Consider the following 19,980-nt stretch of genomic DNA (forward strand, 5'->3'; position numbering starts at 1 on the left):
TTTAAAAAATATTGGTACATTTAGCAAAATAAACGAATGTTTCCAACAAGTTTTAGCTTTAGTTTGTAGTTGGTATTTTTTTTTCTATACGGTGCTAAAATGCAACTGAAATACATTTGATGGTTTTTATTGTTAATGGGTGCTTCCGCAAATAATACATTTCATATATGACAGCTCAGACAGTTTTGTTTTCGATCTTTAATTTATGAGCTTCATTCTTATCCCAACTTGACAAGAGTTTTTCTGGTAGCCTTAGCATGTTGCAAAGCAAGGTAATTTATAGCACATGTGTAACAGTTTACTTTATTGCATTTAAGGTATTAGACTTTTGCAAACAATGTCTAAATCAACGATGTTCAAAGAAGTTTTACCAAAATCAGGACAACTTTACCAAGAGGATTTTCCATCTGTTGTTTTGTGTAAGCCTAAAATTATGCCACTAAAATCGATCACACTTGAAAAGATGGAAAAAATGCAACAGGATGCCCAGGAAACCCTTAAAAAGCAAAAGGAAGAAGAACAACAACACCAAAGCACTTAAGTCCAAAGAATCATACACTTAAAAAACTATTCAAAATGAACAAAATGCAGGCACATACGCCAAACAAGCCATTAACATTACATGGCAAGCAGATAAGGACACCAAAAAGTGCACCTGCCTACAGAACTAAGTCTTATAAGTCTGATGTGGATGAGACATTGTTTGGTGTGCCATCCCGTTATGTGCAGCAGTCTGAAACAAAGCGAATGTCAGATGAAAAAGAGTGGGACCCACCATGGGCTACCAGCCCTGGCAAGAAAGGAGTACCACTGTTATGGACCCCGTTTGAATACAAGGATTTTAACGGTAAACAACACAAAATAATAATGTTTATGAGCTGCAGACAGTGCACACTGTTTCGACCTATAAGGTCTCATCAGTGCAGCTGGTTGAATGGCTACACTAGCCAAGGCGGCCGATCTCTCGTCACCAGCTGCACTGATGAGACCTTATAGGTCGAAACAGTGTGCACTGTCTGCAGCTTATCATTTATTGGCTCTATATGCTTTTACAATAATGTTTATGTTTTCACGCTTTTCTTTTAAAATTTGTTGTGGGCATAAAAGAGAGTAAAAAATCAAGATTATGATTTATGGTCAATTATTTGTTTTTTATCAATAACATTTAAACCTCTGTGCACTAAATTAAATAAATCAAGTATTTTAACCAATCACTCTGTTGTATGATGCCACTAGAGTTATTGGCTCTATTGAAAAGCAAAATATGTATAATTCATTGTTTGTGTGTTTTTGCCCTCAGGAATGCTTGCTTCCGAACAGAATCAAAATCGCAAAGCTACCTCGAAGCCGACTACACCCAGGTCAGCCAGAAGCAAGAACAAATACAGGTGAACAATTGTCTTAACTTATATATATATATATATATATGCCTTTTGGTTTGTAATCTTAAAGAATTCAGGCATACTCAAAATTAAACTATTGTTTATGATAGTTTTTTTTTAAAAAACTATATTTCAAACGGTTTGATTTTTGTTCAGCATTGCATTGTTGCTCACCTTGACAAAAAGCAATTTAGAAATATTTTCTTGAAAGAATTAGTCCCAAATGTTGAAATATTTAAACTTAGTATGTTAGTCGCCATCTTTTTTGGTGCATGTAACAATTATATATATATATATGCGTTATTTTTGGCCAGTGTTTGCGACTTTTAACAACTACAAATTCTTTAAACTATAAAAAAAATGTTTACCATTGTTGATTAAAAATATTAAATTTCATGTATACATGTAAAGATTCCTCTTGCTGGTACTAATGGCCATGTCTTGTGGCAAGTTTATTAACTGAAGTAGAGTTAAAAACATGGTATAAGGGTATAGTATTATGTCGACAACTAAATTTTGTTGACTTTGACATTACTTTGCATGATAAAGAAAATTCAAGGCAGAACCTCATATTTTTTGACAAACAGAATTGTGCCCTTAGGCATTGAACGAATGTTTGCATTGAGCACAGTTAAGTTGTGTGCTGAAACCCACACTCTCTGAATACAGGCTTCGGAGCCACACACCCACTTATGTGGACGAGACGTTGTTCGGCTCACGGCTCGAGGAACCTACCTTCAAGGCCCCTTGGAACAATGAAAACAATAACAACCAAGCGGGCAGACAACTTCTGTGGTCACCACAAGTCAAGGCCTACCCATTGACGCCGCGTTCCGAAGCTGCCACACTTGACAGACCAGGATCTCGTTTGGTACACAACTGTTGTTATTCAAGCTTCACTATAAATAGATGTCTGTGAGCACCATTGTTTGCAAGCTATAAGTGTTGAATGAATTTAAGCATTGTTGCACTGATATTGTATTTTATATAATACCAAAAGCTTTTGTGGAAAATCAAGGCTCTGGTGTTTTGGTAATCCCTTTTGTGGCATATTCCAGTGGTCCATTAAATATTCAAGAACTTGACTTATGTTCTTTGTAATCAGATTTTGACTTGTTAACCCTCTGTATTGGATGCTTTTTTTAGTTCTTTTCGTAAACTGCTCAACATAAACCATTTATTCTACCATGTTCCTAGCTATATCTGACCAGCCCAATTTAGGTAGCTTGGGTATTAACTGGCTTTAAAAACATGTTCGAGTGTTGAAATTCAGTTTTTCGGTTGATTTTACAATTACAATTTTAAAGGGTGAATATGATGATCCATATATTCCTCCAACACCAAGGAATGTTGCCGATAGCAACCATGCCACTCCGGTGATCCGACAAAGACCTGGTTCCTCAATCAGAACTCCGAACAAAATGAGACCGGCAAGCGCTAAACATGTCAAACAGAAACTTGACTTTACAAGTAGGCAATTTAATTGTAACCTATGTAGAAATAACTTATATTTTAGTGACTCAATCAACCTAAGTTGTACGACATAAGAAAACAGTTATCCTAAAAAAATAGATGACACTTACTAGGTAGTAGGTACCATGTTGCCTCTTGCTATACATACATTTTAATTAACTGTAATTACATACCACCCATAATTATACCGTTTTTGCCCAGTTTATGACTATTTTTTAAGAATCGTAACAAACCTGTGGGACACTTTTTGGCATTTGGGTAATGCAGTATTTTCATTATTTATTCAAAAGTAAGAACAAACACCTTAAGTAGTGTTTATGTTTAGAAATACTGTTTTTAGAAGTTTACAAATCTTTTTTCGGATGCTAACAAATTCAGTACATATTAATACATACTATATTATTAGCAGTCCTTTCTTCAGATGCTAACAAACTGAGTACATAAAATATTATTGCGTGATGTAATTAGGATTTCTATGATTTTTAGCTGATGATGATCCAGAGACAAAGCAGATCATCGACCGAGCTCTACATCTGGCAAAAGTTACACGAGATGCTGCGTTAGCAGAGAGAAGAAACTCAGATGGTTTCTCACCTTGGAGGAGACCAAATTCTGCTAGAGGTAAAAATGTTAAACTGATTGTTTTGTTGTGCCAAGTTTACTTTTAGATGCCTGATAAACACATGAGATTGGGTGGGTCATCTGCTACACAAAAACAACTCATTCAAAATTGATTGATGTTTATAATTCTCCCAAATTTTGTGTGTGCAAAATGTTTATTAGTCCATCAATTTTTAATTTTTGAAACTATTTAAGTGTATATAATATATTTATTGTTTTCATGCAGCAATGTCCAGAAACAAGTAGTAAACTCTGCAGACTCAAGTACTTGCACTTTAATTTATGAGTTGGCAAAAGAACCAAACCTAAAATGTCATGACAAACATTACCAGCTAAACAGTTTTCATTAAAAATCTGGTACTGTAGTAACTTATTAGTTTTATACAGAACGGCCATCACCACGAGTTCCTGGTTTAAGGACAGCCCATCTTAGTGATTATGCATCTGATGATGATGACACATTGTCCGCAACTGGTGTTCGAATGCCATTGTCAGCAAGAAGTGACAGATCGAGTCGACCAAGCTCTGTCAGGTGCAATTATGTTGTTAGCAACTAAGTGTTGGTGATTTACATGACTTTCCATTTTTGCTTATGCCCAACTATTCCAGTTCATTGTGTTATTGAAATCACACAATAAATCCAGTTACGTTGATGAAATGTTTTAGTATTTACCCTATTTACACACTCATGTCCAAATATATTTGAATATTATGTGGTTTTCAAGTCTAATTGGCTTGTGTAATGTAAAATCCGGAATATATATCATGTAAATATTGACTTCATTAAAACTGGATAATATAGACCTGCAGTTAATTAAAAAAATAGTTTTGAATAACATGGGTGCCAAGTTTTAACGATCATAAAGAATCCATGAAAATTAACAATTGGTAGGTAAGTATAAATTTCTGTGGCAGCCAAGGGTACATGGTAATCAGCTGCGTGGAAAATGCCAAAAATAATTTTGCACAGCGCCAAATGCCAGACTACATGGTTCATTAGATAGGAAATGCCAGTGATTTTGCATGGCAATGGCATAGCATGGCCTAACAGTCATGTGTGTTTCCTAGATAAACACAAACCTATATTGTTGAGTATGTGTTGTAATTTAAAGCTTATTCCTAGAAGTAATTTGTGTTCAACTGTTCACACACCAATGAACTGTAAATAGGCCACCACAAGCAAGGTATATTACAGTTTTAAATTCCACACAGTAGGTAGTAAGGCATATGAGCAAATGTTGACGTACGGAAAGAGCTAAATTCAGATAAATAGGGGTTAAATGACCCGAATTTTGCAGTCATTGGCTCGTCATGCATGACTTCACATTGGGTCGCATTCGTCACGCATTACTAATTCCATCTCCACCCAGGTTGCGGTCCCGTTCTGCACAACGCAGCAGCAGCGCTGTGGCAAGTCGCCCCTCCTTTAAACCTTAGCCCCCGTACCGAAAACAAGTTGATGACGTCATGGGCACGTGACAGTAGTCAATGAAGTGTGGACACTGAAAGTGCTGAGATTTTGAAAAAGCGTATTGTTTCATGTTCAGTTTGGTTTTTTAAAATAAAGTCATTTTGGGTAAAAGTGGCTATCATTCCTAGGTGGCGTTTTTAACTCATTTTTCTATTAATTAAAAAAACTATAGCATATCAAAACATTGCATGATTTTTTTATGTGTTTAACAAAACTACAAGGTTATTTACGTAGTGCTTAGATGAAAATTCGTTTTTCACCACAAAATTGAACGCATAAAAGTCTGTGGTTGTTAATGTAAGCCTTAAAAATCGCCTTTAATGATATTAGTAGTGTGTCTAATTTTTGTTATCGCGTTTTCTTGACACAGTGACAAACATTAGTAAAAATTTGTTTAATAATTGTCAAAGTTCGTTGTTTAAATGAAAGTGAAAAATCTAAAACATCCTTGCTCTGTCAAAAGTAACCATTCTCGTCAACCGAATTTTCAACTATAAGTGCAGTCTCCGTTAGACAATATTCGCTCATGTGGAAACAAAATTGTTTTCCCCTGTTTGTTTTTCAACGCCTATTAACATTGTTGCTTTTAGTGTAAAAGTTGTTCATATTTTGTGTACATCAATTTATGGTGCTGGTGTTGTCAGTACGACTTTATTGCAAAACTTATTTTGTTGACTTGTTGTAATGCTCGTTAAGCTTTAAAAACACCAAGATAGCCCCGATATGGCAGAGGTTTTCAACTGGGGGTATTTTATTCTCTAAGGGAAACTTGACATATCCTGAGATTAAATATAGCGAAACACAAACTTGGACGTTTTTCATGAGATATAAAGAATAATTAAACTTATTTAGTCTATTTTATTTTTACAATGTCACCTACTTATACCAGTAACATCAGATAACATCGTCAAGAAACTTGCCTAAACTTTGTTTTTGTACCAGTTGTATAATATTGTAAGAAAAAAACGCTAGGCTAATTCAATTTCGACTGCGGCAAAAAGGGGTAAACTAAACATAATACAAAAGGCTGGAACCCTCTGTCATATGCATTTGGCGATAGGTACTTATTTCTGACTCATTAACTAAAACATTTACACTTAACTATGTTCTCTGTATTTCAGTGTTAAATTTTCACGAATAACTTTCAGTCTTATTTCACAGTTGCATACCATGTATTATTTCACTTTGTGGTTACGGAAAGGTAACTTTATTGTTTGTGTGACTATAGCTAAAGTGTTTTTTGTGTAGTTATGTGTGTGCCTGCGTCTCTAACTGTTACGTGCTCCAGAAAGTTCACATGTCAAGCTTGTTGGCTTATTCGCTGTACAGCTTTCCCATTCCCATGTTTTACCGTGGTGCATTTCCGACTGTATAGCACCGAAAAGTTAAAATCCATTTTTGCACTACTAAAACGCCCCATTTTCCAGCTGTTGGATATTTTTACAAATCCGCCTAAAACCTACGGTATCTATATTCAACTGGTTCTTAACCTTTTCCGTGCGCACGTATTCCTTTAACTGCAAGTCTAAATCAAATCGCAGTAATGGACATGAAATTTTGTGAAGTGGTGAAAATTGTATTCGTAAATTATAACTATTTTAAACCATACTAAACTTTACTCTTCACAAACATGCCTAAGCAGCCTTTATTTTGACACCCCAATTTCGTACCTTTGCTTTTGTGCAACACCATGTACCCCTGGCTAAATAAACCCTGATCTACACCCAAAATTATAATCCCTAACTTAACGATTTTGATGACTTCTCAACATCTGAAATAACTCAATTAAATTGGAGAAAAGTTATTAGCTTAACTTGGTCATTTCTTTTCTTTGAATATCAAATAAAACAACATAAACATGCTAAAAATAGTTTTAATCAAACGTGAAAAATACTCCTTTTAGAAAAAGTCGCATATATGAACACCGGAATGTGAATTCACTTTATGTATTTCAGCAACTTGCTGTGTTCATTTATATATTATACATATATATCTTGTGTTTATTGTACATTTATACATGCGGCGGACGGAGCACTGTGCCAAACTGTACATTGATTGCGATGTAACTTCATATAAGCGCGGCGCTATTTCTACGACTAACAAACGGTTGCTGGTCTGCTACCAAAAAAAACGCGGGAAATTTGAAAATACATAACAAGTACATAACATGAACAGTTGCAAATACTAGCACGAAGTTACTGCATGAAGAAAGTTGGGCGGTAAGAATAACAATTAAGTTAGTACAAAAAGAAAACAAAGCACAGTGAAAAATACTTTGCATGCACGATTTTCCAAAGCGAGTTATTGGACGTAGCCTACTTTGTTCAATCAACCAACCCAGACAGGTAATAAGCAATCAAAATTTCAATACATATCTTAATATGATTAAACATGGGAAATTTGGCCAATTGAAATATGTTTTAAAGGTTAAACTTAATTAGTTAACCAGTTTTTGGCAGATAAAATGTGGACTATGTGGGCGCTCAACACACCTTTAATTGTTTTAATGAGGGCGGAATTAGGAAAAGCACGGCTGTGGCACAAGCGAAAAGCACTGCTATGCTTGCATTACGAGAAGAAGGCTCACAAATGCACCACTCGCATTACACAGCCATGCTTATTGCTTGTGGAACCTCTAAAGAGCCGGATTTTTTCAGTCCAATACGATTTTCCTTCATTTTCTCTTTCTTCAATTTATCCGTAATACTGGAATCACTCTGACTGGAGAGCCTCTCTCGAATGCACGCACCAGCTGTCGAGGAATCCACACTAATTATAGGTGGACCTGCGGGCTCCACAGAAGCGTTTTTGTCTGATTGCTTTTTGAGCGACATGAGAAATCGTTCAGCCTCTGCTCCTGCTGCGTCTTTGCTCACTTTGCGTTTCTTGTTTTTCTGCTTTTTGGACGCCGGTGGAGTTGTTTGCATGTCGCCAGCTTCTTGAGTGGGCTGTTGAAGTCAAAAACAGGTATGTTATGTAAATGTTGTTTACATCTAAACTGCTGATTTATCAAGTGTAAATTGTAACTTATGATATTGGTTTACCTATAATGTTAGGAACCCAATTAGACACTATCGTGTTGGCCCATTTAGTGAATACAGTCTTTTATTGGCATCATTATTTTAAGTGACAATAGCGATTGAGTTAAGTTGAGTTTTTTTCGCTTGGTGAAAGAAAACATAGCGACACAGTAGCACTAAAAACAATCACCAAGCCTAGCTGCGCAACGTTATGGAGTGTAAAACAGTGAAGTACACAATTGGTGGATGATACCAAAACGCACTGCAGCTATACCATGTTATAAAGCGTTATGTGACTGGAGCTCACAACGAAGTGAGGTTGGCGAGGTGTTGGTAAACACGACTGGGGAAGAAATGTTTGATTGTTGTTGAAATAGAAAGTTTTTACTACTTACGTGTACATTATAATGTGGGTTATTCACTACATACACGCTTCCTGACAGTTTTGTTGCAATAAAAAATAGTAGTAAATTGCTGCAATGTGTGCGATGTGTAAATATCTCTAATTTTGAAAGCTTACAGCAACCAGTGCGGGGCAGTGGTTGAGCTACTAACACCATACCTCACGGCACACCCAAAAATGCCTAATTTTGGACAAGTGGCGCAAAGAGCATTTTTTTACATTTAAAACGTTATATCTCCAAAAATGCTCCGGTAAGGGCTATCAGGGTCGGGGTAAGGTATTAGCATTTAAAATTCAATAAAACTAACCAAAAAATTTAGTTACTTATGTAAAAATTATAAAAACTTATTTCCCAACCCAACCCCTCTTTAGCCGCTAAATAAAAAAAATCAGCTCTTTACGTCCCCTTGTGAAAGCGAATCTCCCGTGAGGTATGGTGTTAAAACCAACCAGACTACTTGCACAGCTTGAAAATGGCATTAATCAATAAAAGGTTAATGATACTAAAAACTATTTTTTTACTTCGTTGATATATATAAGCATGAAAGTTACCGTGTCTTGTTCCTCGGTTGTTGCTTCATGAGCTTGCAACTGAGCTTCGTCTTCAGCCTGTGACGCGGCCTCCTCTGATTGGATAGAGACGACACGGTCGAGTAACGGCGGTCTTTTGTGAAGGGTCTTAGCACGAGCAAGCAACGCATCAACTGAACTCCCAGCAGTCTCAGCAGTTGGCACCTACACAGGTACACAAGTTTGGTTTAGGCTTTTTGTAGCAGTTTGAGACCAATACAATACAATGTACTCATAGTTGTAAGTATAAAACATATTATTTAACTGTAAATGGCCGTGTGCATAATTTGCGACTCCAAAAGCGAAAAATCAAATCACAAAATTGGTAAACTAAATGGTTACTGATATAAGTCAAAAGTAGATTCACTATTAGAAATTTGTTATTTCATTTTCTTACACTAGTTGGCTACCTCCAAACGACCAAAACGAAATTAAATAATGCAAAAGGTAAAACCCTCGCAAAGGCACAAACTCAGAATATGTTTGTAGGGTTGCTTACCGATTGTTGGCCTGCCGGTTTAGTTGATTGGTCGGAAGATTTCGTTGAAACTCGGAAACGTTCGGGAAGCTTCTGTTGTAGGGGATTCCCCTCAGCGTAAAGTTTGGTGAGTTTTTTCATTCCCAGAAGAGAAGTGGGCACCTGCTGAATTTTGTTACCTGTGAATGCAAACAAATGTAGATTGGTTTGTTGTATTTTTAATTCGACCAAATTTTTTATTTGTTAAACGTCACCTATCTCACTTCGTTTATTTTTTACCACTAAAATATAATTCATTATTTTAATTAACGTTACCCGTTATGTCCAGTTTGGCAAGATGTCTACACTTTTTCAGTGTCACTGGTATTTCGGTGATTTGGTTGTGCGACAAATTGAGCTCCTTCAAACTTTTTGCAAAATCCACTTTTTTCGGCAATTTTTGCACCTAAAGAGAGAAGCCAAGTGTGTTTAAAGTTCGAAAATCTTACTTTGTGCATTATTGTGGTTCAACAAAACCAAAGAGCTTAAAAAACATTGCGTATGATTTACCTTGTTACGTGCGAAATTGAGATAAGTCGCCCATCTTAGCTTCTGAATTCCATCAGGAATTTCGCTCAAATTGTTGCTGGAAACGTTCAAAGATCGAACCTACAAAAACAAATATTGTTATCCCGCTGTTTACAAACAGTAACCGTCACTTTACTTCACCTTTCAGAACAAAATTTTGACAGAAAAATTTTGATTTAAAAGTGGCACAAGGTTTTTCAATTCGTCTGTTTTTAGTCATAATTTTTAAGCGGTCAATCGTGCACCTAAATTTTATTCAGCAACGAAATAACGTTTTTAATAGAGATTGCGAAATTCTTGGGAAAATTTGCATAATGTGTAAAATGTATTAAATTATTTGCTACTAACCGATGCAATTAGATCCAAATCATCTACAATCTCGTCCAGGTGATTTTCGGAAACATCAAGCAATCTCAGGGCACCAGGTGGCGCCGAAGAGGGACGTTCTAGTTTTGCGAGTCGATTGTTGTTCACACGCAAGTTCTGCAGAGAAGAATACCAAGGTAATTGCCACACATTTCTATTAAAATAGTCTGCTGTAATAGTAAACAGCTGTTAGAGACGAGAAAATGTAAATACCCTTAAAAAAAACCTGAAGCGAAAGAGTTGTTCAGACTTTTACAATGTCAACTATTAGGCACAAAAAAAGAACAAAAATCAGCAAAGAGCAACAAAACAGAGGCAATACTTCATTAAAAAAAACTCGTAAAAACTAAGACGCATTGATCGATTCGCAAACTCACCTCTAAACGCTGCAGAATGAACACATCCGGTTCAATTTCTTCCAACACATTATAAGACACATCAAGTGTAGATAGTGACGTCAGTTGCCCCACAGATTTTGGAAGTTGTTTCATTCTGTAATATGTAATAGCAAGGTACAGGTTATGGCTGAAGGTAATCAGTTGAAGCTCATAAAAAAAACTCATAAAACAGAATACAGTACAGCAAAATACATTTTAAAATAAACACATTAAGTTTCCTTTTCAAAGTTTAAATTCGGTACCATTGGTAAAGGGTTAGGATTTGAAATTTATTTTACATGACCGGTTTTGGATAATATATTATTTATCTTTCTGTGTAGCTTACTGATGGAAAACATATTTTGTTGTGTTAAGATTTTAGAATGCAGCGAATATGTGTTTCTCGGTCCTAGAAAAGTTTGAAAAAAGGTTACCCCTATAGTCACTTTAAACATCAAAACACAAACGAAATGTTCAAACAAGATGTTGTATAACATTGCCTAGTGTATTGTTGTTTGCAAAGCTGTTTTCTCAATGCGAGACTTGCTAAACAAACTGAACGAACCCTGGAAATTGCCAAACAAACATAAAACTTCGGCCGCCCTTGAATTTGACCTCAAATATGCTTTCCTGATATTTATCGACAATATAACGCAGCGCCGAAACTCCTACAGCGAAACTTGAAACCTCACGCACGTCAGATGTTGAATAAACACTCAACTTGTTTGGTCTTTGGTTGGTTCCCACCAAAATCTGTGGAGCCTGAAAGTCGGGATATTTTCAAAATATAGGTGCGCTATAGGTTTGCGAGCAACCCATTGTGTCTGTTTAGTTTTAAAGGTATAGTGTTGATGCCTTGTGATAGAATTTACAGGTCGTGTGGTATTTCCCGTTGTTTAGGTTTTTTTCTTTCACGTTTTAACTAAAAAATTAGATTTGAATTGTTCAGTGGTGATGACGTCACGACATGACGCCACATGTTTGTTGCTTACTGACGAACACTAGTTTGAACTGTCTTACTTGTTATGCGATGCGTCCAAAGTCACTAAGTGTGTCCACTTGTCCACGTTTTCTGGCAATTGCTTCACTTCATTTCTTGCCACATTCAGGTTGGAAAGCGAGTAAAGCTGACCGGATGTGCTCGGTAGCGCCGTCAAGCGGTTGTTCTCGAGGTTGAGGTCGCGCAGCAAATGTAGACGACCGAGGCTCTCCGGAAGTGACGTAATTTGTGACGATGAAAGGTCAAGCGAGGTCAGAAAGCGAAGCTCGTTGAGTACTCGGTTGGGGACTTTGCCTGGAAAAATGGGAACAGTTTGTTGACAAATATTCGTACAATGTATAAATATATACAAACCATAGATTAGGAGGGAGTTTTCATAGCGTGACGTCATAATCAACTTAAATTACGTAACCAGTGCTAAATGTACTGGCTGGTATATGTGCGTACAAATTGCAAGATATATAAACAATGAATTAATCGAATACAGTTTGACTGGAAACTCTTCGAATATTTATACTACGCAAGCTTTATTAAAATTTTCTGTCAAATTGTGTGTTTGTTTGCCTTTTGTGTTTTATATTCAATTCACGTGGTATTTTAAATTTGGCTCAAATTGAAAAAAATACAGCCTGTTACTAAATGATAACACAGCTGCAAGTATAAGGTAGACGCAAATGCAACAAATAAACATGCCTCACAATATATATGTTTTCTTAGGCTGCGTTTAAAGGCATTTCAGAACAAACAAAATAACATCTACATCTGGAGTTCAAATACCAACGCGCCGAAATGGCCCTTGTCAATCAAAACTGGGCTAACGATTGCATTCAATCAGGCCAAACGTCAATATTTGGAAAGTCTGTCGCTGAAGGCATGTCCTAACGCATCCATTACGACCAGCTATTGTCAACAATCGAGTGTTTAACTTGGATTTATTGGAATCAGTGTGAGGCATAGCAGGAACATTACGACCGGTACTGCTTTTGTCCCGTTATTTAATAGCCCCTTGCGCTTTAGCACAGGGTATTTATGTGCATTAGGAAAGTGAATTACTGCGTTTGTAGGGTTTGCTGAAGGCCTTTGGGCTTTTGTAAAGACCCAACCAGTAATTCACTTTACTGGTGCTGTGAGTTTCAAGGGAGTGATTGGTAACGGTCTGAATTATTCCAAAGTTACAAAAAAAATCCTTTTTTGTCTGCTTCCTGTATCGGCTTAATTAGTAAAAAGTGTCCAATAACATAAAAATGTAATATGTGCAATTAATTCTGACCAATGAAATAACAGACTTTCAGGTTTGCTATACGATATGGCGTATTTTTAACGTTATTATTTCAGAGAATTGTTGGGATTAGAACCAATGATCTTGTGAGGTGTTGTCACGAACACTTGGTCATTAAATTCCAAAACTGATTTTATTTTAAGTCATAGTACCGATATAAATCGTAGTTTTCTAGCTTACGCCTTGCCATATGGGAATGCTTAGGAGACTGGCTCGATTCGGTATAACGCCTCCTAACGGGCCTGACGTGCTATTATGATGATTGCTAGGGATGTGCCAAAACTGCAAATGTTCTGTTTGGTCGAGCACCGAGCATCTCACTTTAATGCTCGGTGCTCGGCCGAGCACGCTCGGTGCATTATGACGTTTAGAACACTAGTTTCGTATGTTAGCAGGGCATGAATATGCAAATTTAACGCTCGGGTCAGTTTGTGAAACCGCTCGGCCGAGCACCGAGCATTAAAAACAGCGATGCTCGGTATACCGAGTACTCGGGTTCTGGCTCGGCTCGGCCCATCCCTAATGATTACGCCATGATCGCTGGTCTGCATGGACTTTTCAGGGTCGCTCCCAGTATGAATGTATGTTCATCTTAGTTGATATATTTTAATTAGGAATATTACAATCAAATAGACAAATATGCGCAAAAAGCGGCAAGCAAATGCCCATGTCATCATCAGTGATAGGAGTCTACATCAGTCACGTCCGTTTATAAACGCTTATCTAACTAAAAATTACAAAAAACTAAGCATACCTTTAAATGCATTGCCATTAGCTTTTAGCGTGGTGATTCCCCTTGGCAGAGAACCGTACGGACTTTCCAGGGCGTCAAGTTGATTATTGGATAAGTCCACGTTGCGCAGTGACCTCAGAAAACCAAACGGTTGTGGAAGTGAGGAAAGTCGATTGTTTCCCGCGTTGAGTGACGTCAGGTGTCCAAGACGACGCAGTGACGTATTTAGTGTTGTTAGCTGATTGTTGCTGACGTCAATAGCACGGACAGAGCTGTCAGAAATAAATGTTTGTGTTTGTAAAAATTTGGATTGTTGTTTTTACCGCGTTTTGGGGAATAGCAAATAGATGTCTTAAAGCTATCATTACACTACAGTGAAAATCACAAACGCTCTTTTTATACAATTGCTAAGCGGCAAGAAAAGATTACCAAACGTTAATTAACTGCTTGGTGAATTTTTGTTCTGTTATCGATCCGGTTAACCGCATAATATAAATAATTGCATAGGATCAAAAATCCATTATTGGGACTTTTTTTAGAGATTTCTTAGCAAGGTGTGAATTCGTTTCATTGCTTCAAAATATTTATGTGCAAAATCAAATGTTAGAACGCGCGAATTTGGTATTAAAATTAGAACCTCATTAAAATTCCATTACCTTAAATTTCCGATACTTTGCGGCAAATCTTCCAATTCATTATTCGCAACTTGTATTTTCTTCAGCGCACTAAGATTGCCAATAGTTCCCGGTAAGCTTTGTAGTTTGTTGTTCGACAAATCGAGGTTGTACAGACTTGGCATGTCTCCTATCTCCCCGACCTGAGCTATTCTGTTGTGGGACAAATCTGCTGTAACCAATTGTGGCATTTCGCTAAGACTTGGCATTTGAACAATCTCGTTGTTAGAAAGATCCAAGCCCTTTAAGAAATAGGTAGATGATTTGGTTTTATAAAAAAAAACGACGGAATTATTAAGTTTACTCCTAAACGCAGCAAACTTAAGGGAATACCTAAAGAGTAATGTAAAGCTAGTGCTATGTGCAGTTTTCTGCAGCTTTAAGCTTTTAGAAACAATAATTTTTGGTTTATGTGTTGTGATGCTTTGGTAGAAATTTAAAGAGGTCAATTTTAACAATACTGCATTTTTTACACGGTTTAAAGTTGCTTTGGTGGCTTCAATATTACACTTACAATATTACACGGAAAACGTTTCATTAACCTTGCAAACTATTGCTTTCATTATGTTTTTAAAGTCCCTAACTTGATTTGTAAATCCCAAAAAAAACCTTGAAAATTTTAAGTTTCTGTGATCATGCTAGTCTATAATTCAGATTTAGCACTTCGTTAAATCTCAAATCAGTCAAATCAGAGTTGTAATTTGGGTAACCGAAAAGCACAAGCCTTAAACCATGTCTGTTAAAAGTTCGTTTTCCACAAACTTTAAGCAAACCCGACCTGGCATACAACCCTACCACTGAGTCAACTGAACACAACAAAAAAGGAAAACTCACTTGCAAGCTTTTGATTTTTCGTAAACCCTCCGGGACTGTTTCAATCTGATTCCCGCCACAATCCAAGGTCATCAGATCCTTGAGATCAGCCAGAGATTCGGGCAAACTTTTCAACTTGTTCTCACGCAAATCTAGGAACCGGAGGCTTTCGAGTCCGCCGAGTGATTCGGGTAGAAATTCGAGTTCGTTCTGACACAAGTCGAGTCCGATAAGTTGGGGGAGTTCCCCGATACTGGCTGGGAGTTCGCTGAGTTTGTTTCCGCATAAGTTGATTGACTGGAGACTGTGAATATTTACAATAAGTCAGGACCACATAATTATACAAGACAGTAGATTGTTTTCATTCGTTTATTCTTTTTCAACCGAAAGTTGCTTGTCATACTACGCTTGGCCCTGTATTGACGGTTCAGGGCTGACATGAATGCATTCATCTTGGTTAAAATTGCTTGTGTGTAGAAATAAAAACAACTTAGAGGTGTTTTCAGTAATGTCAATCGATATATAGGACCAGTTGTTTAAGACTTTTGAAAAATTAATAGCAATTATCAATACTTTCTTCAGTTTTGTAAATCTATTTCCTACTTCGCAAGTCGGACAAATCCATTTACCCGGTATAGCCTATAATTGTTACGGGAAACGTGGATTTGTTTGTTATTTTAATGGATTTGGTCGCTCAGGGTTCAAAGTATTGAGTAGGCAGTTTTTTGCTCAAATGATATGTTAAATATAGGCAAGTATCCTTAAGTTTGCATGTATAGGAACTTTGTGTAAATGCATTTGTAAACAAACCGTATCCCAGTACCTTCCGAGGAGCGATATCTTGTTTGGCAAACTCTCAATCTCATTGTGGGAAGCTTCGATACATCGGATCCTCTGATTGGCTGCTTTAGATTTCTTCGTTTCAGGTTCGGGCAACTGACGCAATTGGTTTCCCGCCAAATTTACAACTTTCTGTATTTGGTAAATCGATTTTGGGACGGATCTGCAGAAAAAAACGCCAAATTTTCACATGTAGAAGACGTAATATGTCTAATTACCCTTTGTATAACTACGTCTAGAAAACCAATGCTGCCCAAAAGCTTGTAGTAAATGCAATCAGTTCCAAAGGTTTTAACAAACGATGTTATAATGCAGGGGTTCTTAACCTGGGGTGCACGCACCCCCAAGGGGTGCGAGAACTGTTCCTAGGGGGTGCGGAGACGCTGAATCATTAAGGTTGGTTAGGTCTATTCTATTTAAGCAATTACAGAAGGGGGAGCGAAAATTGGTTAGTGATTTGAAAGGGGGTGCAAAAATTGGGAGTGATTTGAAAGGGGTGCAGCAAGGAAAAAAGGTTAAGAACCACTGTTATAATGTAAAGGTTCTTGCTGTATAGTGTGAGTGAGTTTGTTTACTTACTTTAATGCATTGTCACCGACGTCTAGCATCAGTAGAGCTGGGATATTTCCGATATTTAGCGGCAAGTTCCGCAGTTTATTGTGAGCAACACGAATGGTGGTGAGAGCAGTACACTTGTGCAAGTTGCGTGGTAACATTACAAGCTGGTTGTAGGTGGAGTTCAGCTCGACCAGTGCTGATAACTCGCTTACAGTAGATGGAAGGTTGCGAAGTCTAAAGAAATAGTAAACCCCTAAGCCAGTGTTTTTATGTATTCAATAGAGTCCGTTCTGTACAAGGTTTTCGTGAGTCCGTGAACACCTCACGTAATATAAAACTCTTTTCAACTACTGATCATTGTTGTGGTTTACAATTCAATTAAAACTAAAACCAGAATGTAAAAAACTGCGAGCCGAATTTACAACAAATTGCATCATAATAATAGTTGTTGTAGTAACGTAATCCATTGTTCACCTGTTTTTCGACAAATCCAAAGTTTTTAGACACACGAAGTCCCCAATCTCAGCATCAAGTTGTTTTAGGTTGTTATTCGACAAATCCAAGCCAGTGAGGTACATTGCACATTTCTCGTACAAAAACTCATCTTCAAAGAGCTCAACTGGTAAGCTTTCCAATTCCAAACAACTTAGCTTGAGTGAAAATTTTCGGTCTTCCAAATCGACCCTTGTGCCTCCAATTCGCCTTAAAACCCTGTTCAAGATCCGGTCGGCTTCTTTGTCTCTAGCTCTGGGTTGTTTCAGCTGTCTTCGTCTTTGCATGGTTGCAAAATCCATGCTAACTTTAACTGTGGCTTTACGAAGTGGCATTTTACAGCTTTTCTCAGTAACACTATGAAATACACAACTTAAATTAGCTTCTGAGAAAAGTAAAAATCACATAATAATTGCTCCGTCGCTTGACGCCGACATTGTCAAGGGCTAATCTACGTTTAAATCAGCTTTTAACTTTTTGACTTGACTGGTTTGCTGGACTGCGGTGTAAACGTCACAAAGCTATGCGTAACAATAGATTTTTTGTTTGTGGCCAAACAGAAATCTTTGTTCGCTCACAGCAAAGCAGAGGCGTTGTCCATTTATTGTCTTTTATTGACATGTGTTCAAACGACCTTAAAGGTGAATCTTTATCTCAAGACTGGATATTTGTGCCTAAGCTAAGGTGTGTGCAACATGTGGTTATGAATTATGCATTGTTGTATGGGGCGTCTTAATTTCACACCTGTATGCTTCTGTTCGGCAATAGAACATTTTAGTCGCCATCATATCAATTGCTAACCAAGCGGTATAGTGCTTAATAATTTGTGATATAATTAGGTCGTAGCTTGTAAAAAGTCAAGCTTTACAAGTGTACGTTTTTCAGTTTACCCAATTGGTACACAGACCGTATGAACTCGTCTTAACCCTTTCTCTTTTTTGTCTTTCAAACTTGCTTGTCCTCGCCTGAACTTACGCAACATTCGATAAGTGTCTAAAATTAAACGCCGGGCTTCGAAAATGGACCCACTGTTAGTACAGCATATCGCATTTCCCATTGTTGAGATGCTAAAGAGTGATATTTATCACGTTGCCGCAGTCGTTAGCCTAAAGGTGTTTTTGAACGAAAAGTTCGAAAAACGTTTGATATTTATTTTATATGAGAGTGTAAGTGATGTTAAGGATTTTGGTTGTAATGGTTAGTACAAAACATAAGTGTTTATTCTCCATTTTTTAAACAGTGTTGACACCGAAAACAAACAATATTTCGATAATAGTTTGGAGAAAGATAAAAAGTCATGTGATTTTAATGTCTGTATCCAAGCAGTCCACTTATGAACACCAAAACGATGCTTACAAAGAAAGCATTACGAATTCAGTGACAAATTTAGAGAGTGACATTAAAAGCACTTAATGGAACTCAAGGGTCTAAAAGGGTGACGAATCATTTTTAAGACAATCCAGGAATTTCAACACGACTCGTCTTAACCGTTCATTATCCCGCACTTGTAATCTATTTCTCACGGTGTCTGTGACCACAAACTTACGGTACATACACATATAAATGGTACATATATATGAACCAGTTGTGAGATTCAGCCGGTTCGCACCGGTTCTATAGAACCGTCTCACGAAATTTTATAAGATCAGCGAACCGGTTAGCATTACTGGTTATTGTCAATGGACTTTTTGTAACAGAACCGGCTGAAAAATATGACTTTTGTGATAGAACCGGCTTACCCAAAAAATTGAATCTTACCACTGATATGAACTGTGCTAAAACAGAAATCGTGTTACGGACGATTCCAGTTGCTGATGATCATACTCAAGAAGCTTTCAGTGTCTACTCTCTTTTTCTTTGTCTTTTTCTTTATACAATGTAATACACTTGCTTGTATACTGAAAGCTTCAGTTGTATTACTAAACAGTACGCCAAAAAAGCTCAAGAAAATAATATAAACATCTAATGTTATTTGTTTTCAAACAACTGTTTTATACGTTTGAGGTATCGTTTTGATCAATCAATTCGATTTTTTTTAGCTTAAATGTGTCACTTTGTTACTAATTTTACTTCACTTAAGCACATACAAGCTATCTGGTAACAAAAATTGATTTGCGTTATATCTTTAATTTGTTTTTTTCTGACTTTTTGCGTTGAACATACTTACAGTCTATTTTACAATTTGTGCACTGTTTTGAACACAAAACATGTCCCAACATTTTACCTGTTGTAGCTTACAACTTACACGTATAATTCGGCAGTCACTTGGCGAATTCTTTCTCTTATATAAGTATACCCGGCCTGTTTTTTTCCCCCGGAAATCATTCGGAAACAAAAGACAACCGTACGTCATAACATTAATGAGTAACAACACACAAACTAGCATCATTAGGTCACAACGAAAAAGTCACCTAAGCCCTGATATCGTCTTACGGGAACGCCCGGCCATAACACCCAGCGTAATTTACCATACATCACACAGAATCACGGCACACTGTATACACAGTAGACAAGAAGCGACGCTTTCCAAATGTTTGTGTACATTCTACTTGTTGGACAAGTGTACAAACAACGCGAAGAGCCCTGCTGTACACTTACCCGGGAAAACGCCTGTGATTCACAGCGTATGTCGAAACAACTTGTTTTGACCGATTTGTCCTATAAACTGACCTCCTGGAACGCAGAGTGGTCACTTCTGACATTTTTAGTGACCTGTCACAATATACCGTTTACGTGATGTGACGTCAAAAGTAATATGGTCTCATATTTCTTCCAGAAGCTTCCGGCTTGGAAAGAAAAGGTGTTGGCTTAAAAATATTTTTTATGACGTACGTGTGACGTATTTTGTGATGTATTTCAGATA

The 19,980-nt window shown here is 37.1% G+C and overlaps 2 protein-coding genes across 2 annotated transcripts; one reads left to right on the top strand and one right to left on the bottom strand.

Annotated features, from left to right (window-relative positions):
• Window positions 1-318: 318 nt before the first annotated feature.
• On the top strand, window positions 319-7,113 carry LOC145212524 (uncharacterized). The gene is made up of 7 exons (XM_080080677.1): window positions 319-847; window positions 1,301-1,388; window positions 2,052-2,253; window positions 2,690-2,852; window positions 3,342-3,476; window positions 3,864-4,008; window positions 4,847-7,113. The coding sequence occupies exons 1-7, from the start codon at window positions 577-579 to the stop codon at window positions 4,911-4,913; spliced, it is 1,071 nt and encodes a 356-aa protein (XP_079936803.1). The 5' UTR covers window positions 319-576; the 3' UTR covers window positions 4,914-7,113.
• Window positions 6,793-17,495, bottom strand: LOC145213258 (uncharacterized). Its single transcript, XM_080081492.1, has 14 exons — window positions 17,100-17,495; window positions 16,647-16,859; window positions 16,051-16,230; window positions 15,249-15,531; window positions 14,397-14,656; window positions 13,762-14,012; window positions 11,749-12,022; window positions 10,729-10,843; window positions 10,334-10,468; window positions 9,968-10,066; window positions 9,734-9,863; window positions 9,440-9,597; window positions 8,923-9,105; window positions 6,793-7,895 (listed from the first exon to the last, which is right to left on the bottom strand). Exons 1-14 carry the CDS (start codon window positions 17,450-17,452, stop codon window positions 7,551-7,553), a joined length of 2,979 nt encoding a protein of 992 aa, XP_079937618.1. The 5' UTR covers window positions 17,453-17,495; the 3' UTR covers window positions 6,793-7,550.
• Between the last annotated feature and the right edge of the window lie 2,485 nt (window positions 17,496-19,980).

This window comes from Phallusia mammillata, chromosome 2 (genome assembly GCF_965637545.1).
Source record: "Phallusia mammillata chromosome 2, kaPhaMamm4.hap1.1, whole genome shotgun sequence".
Classification (NCBI taxonomy): Eukaryota; Metazoa; Chordata; class Ascidiacea; order Phlebobranchia; family Ascidiidae; genus Phallusia; species Phallusia mammillata.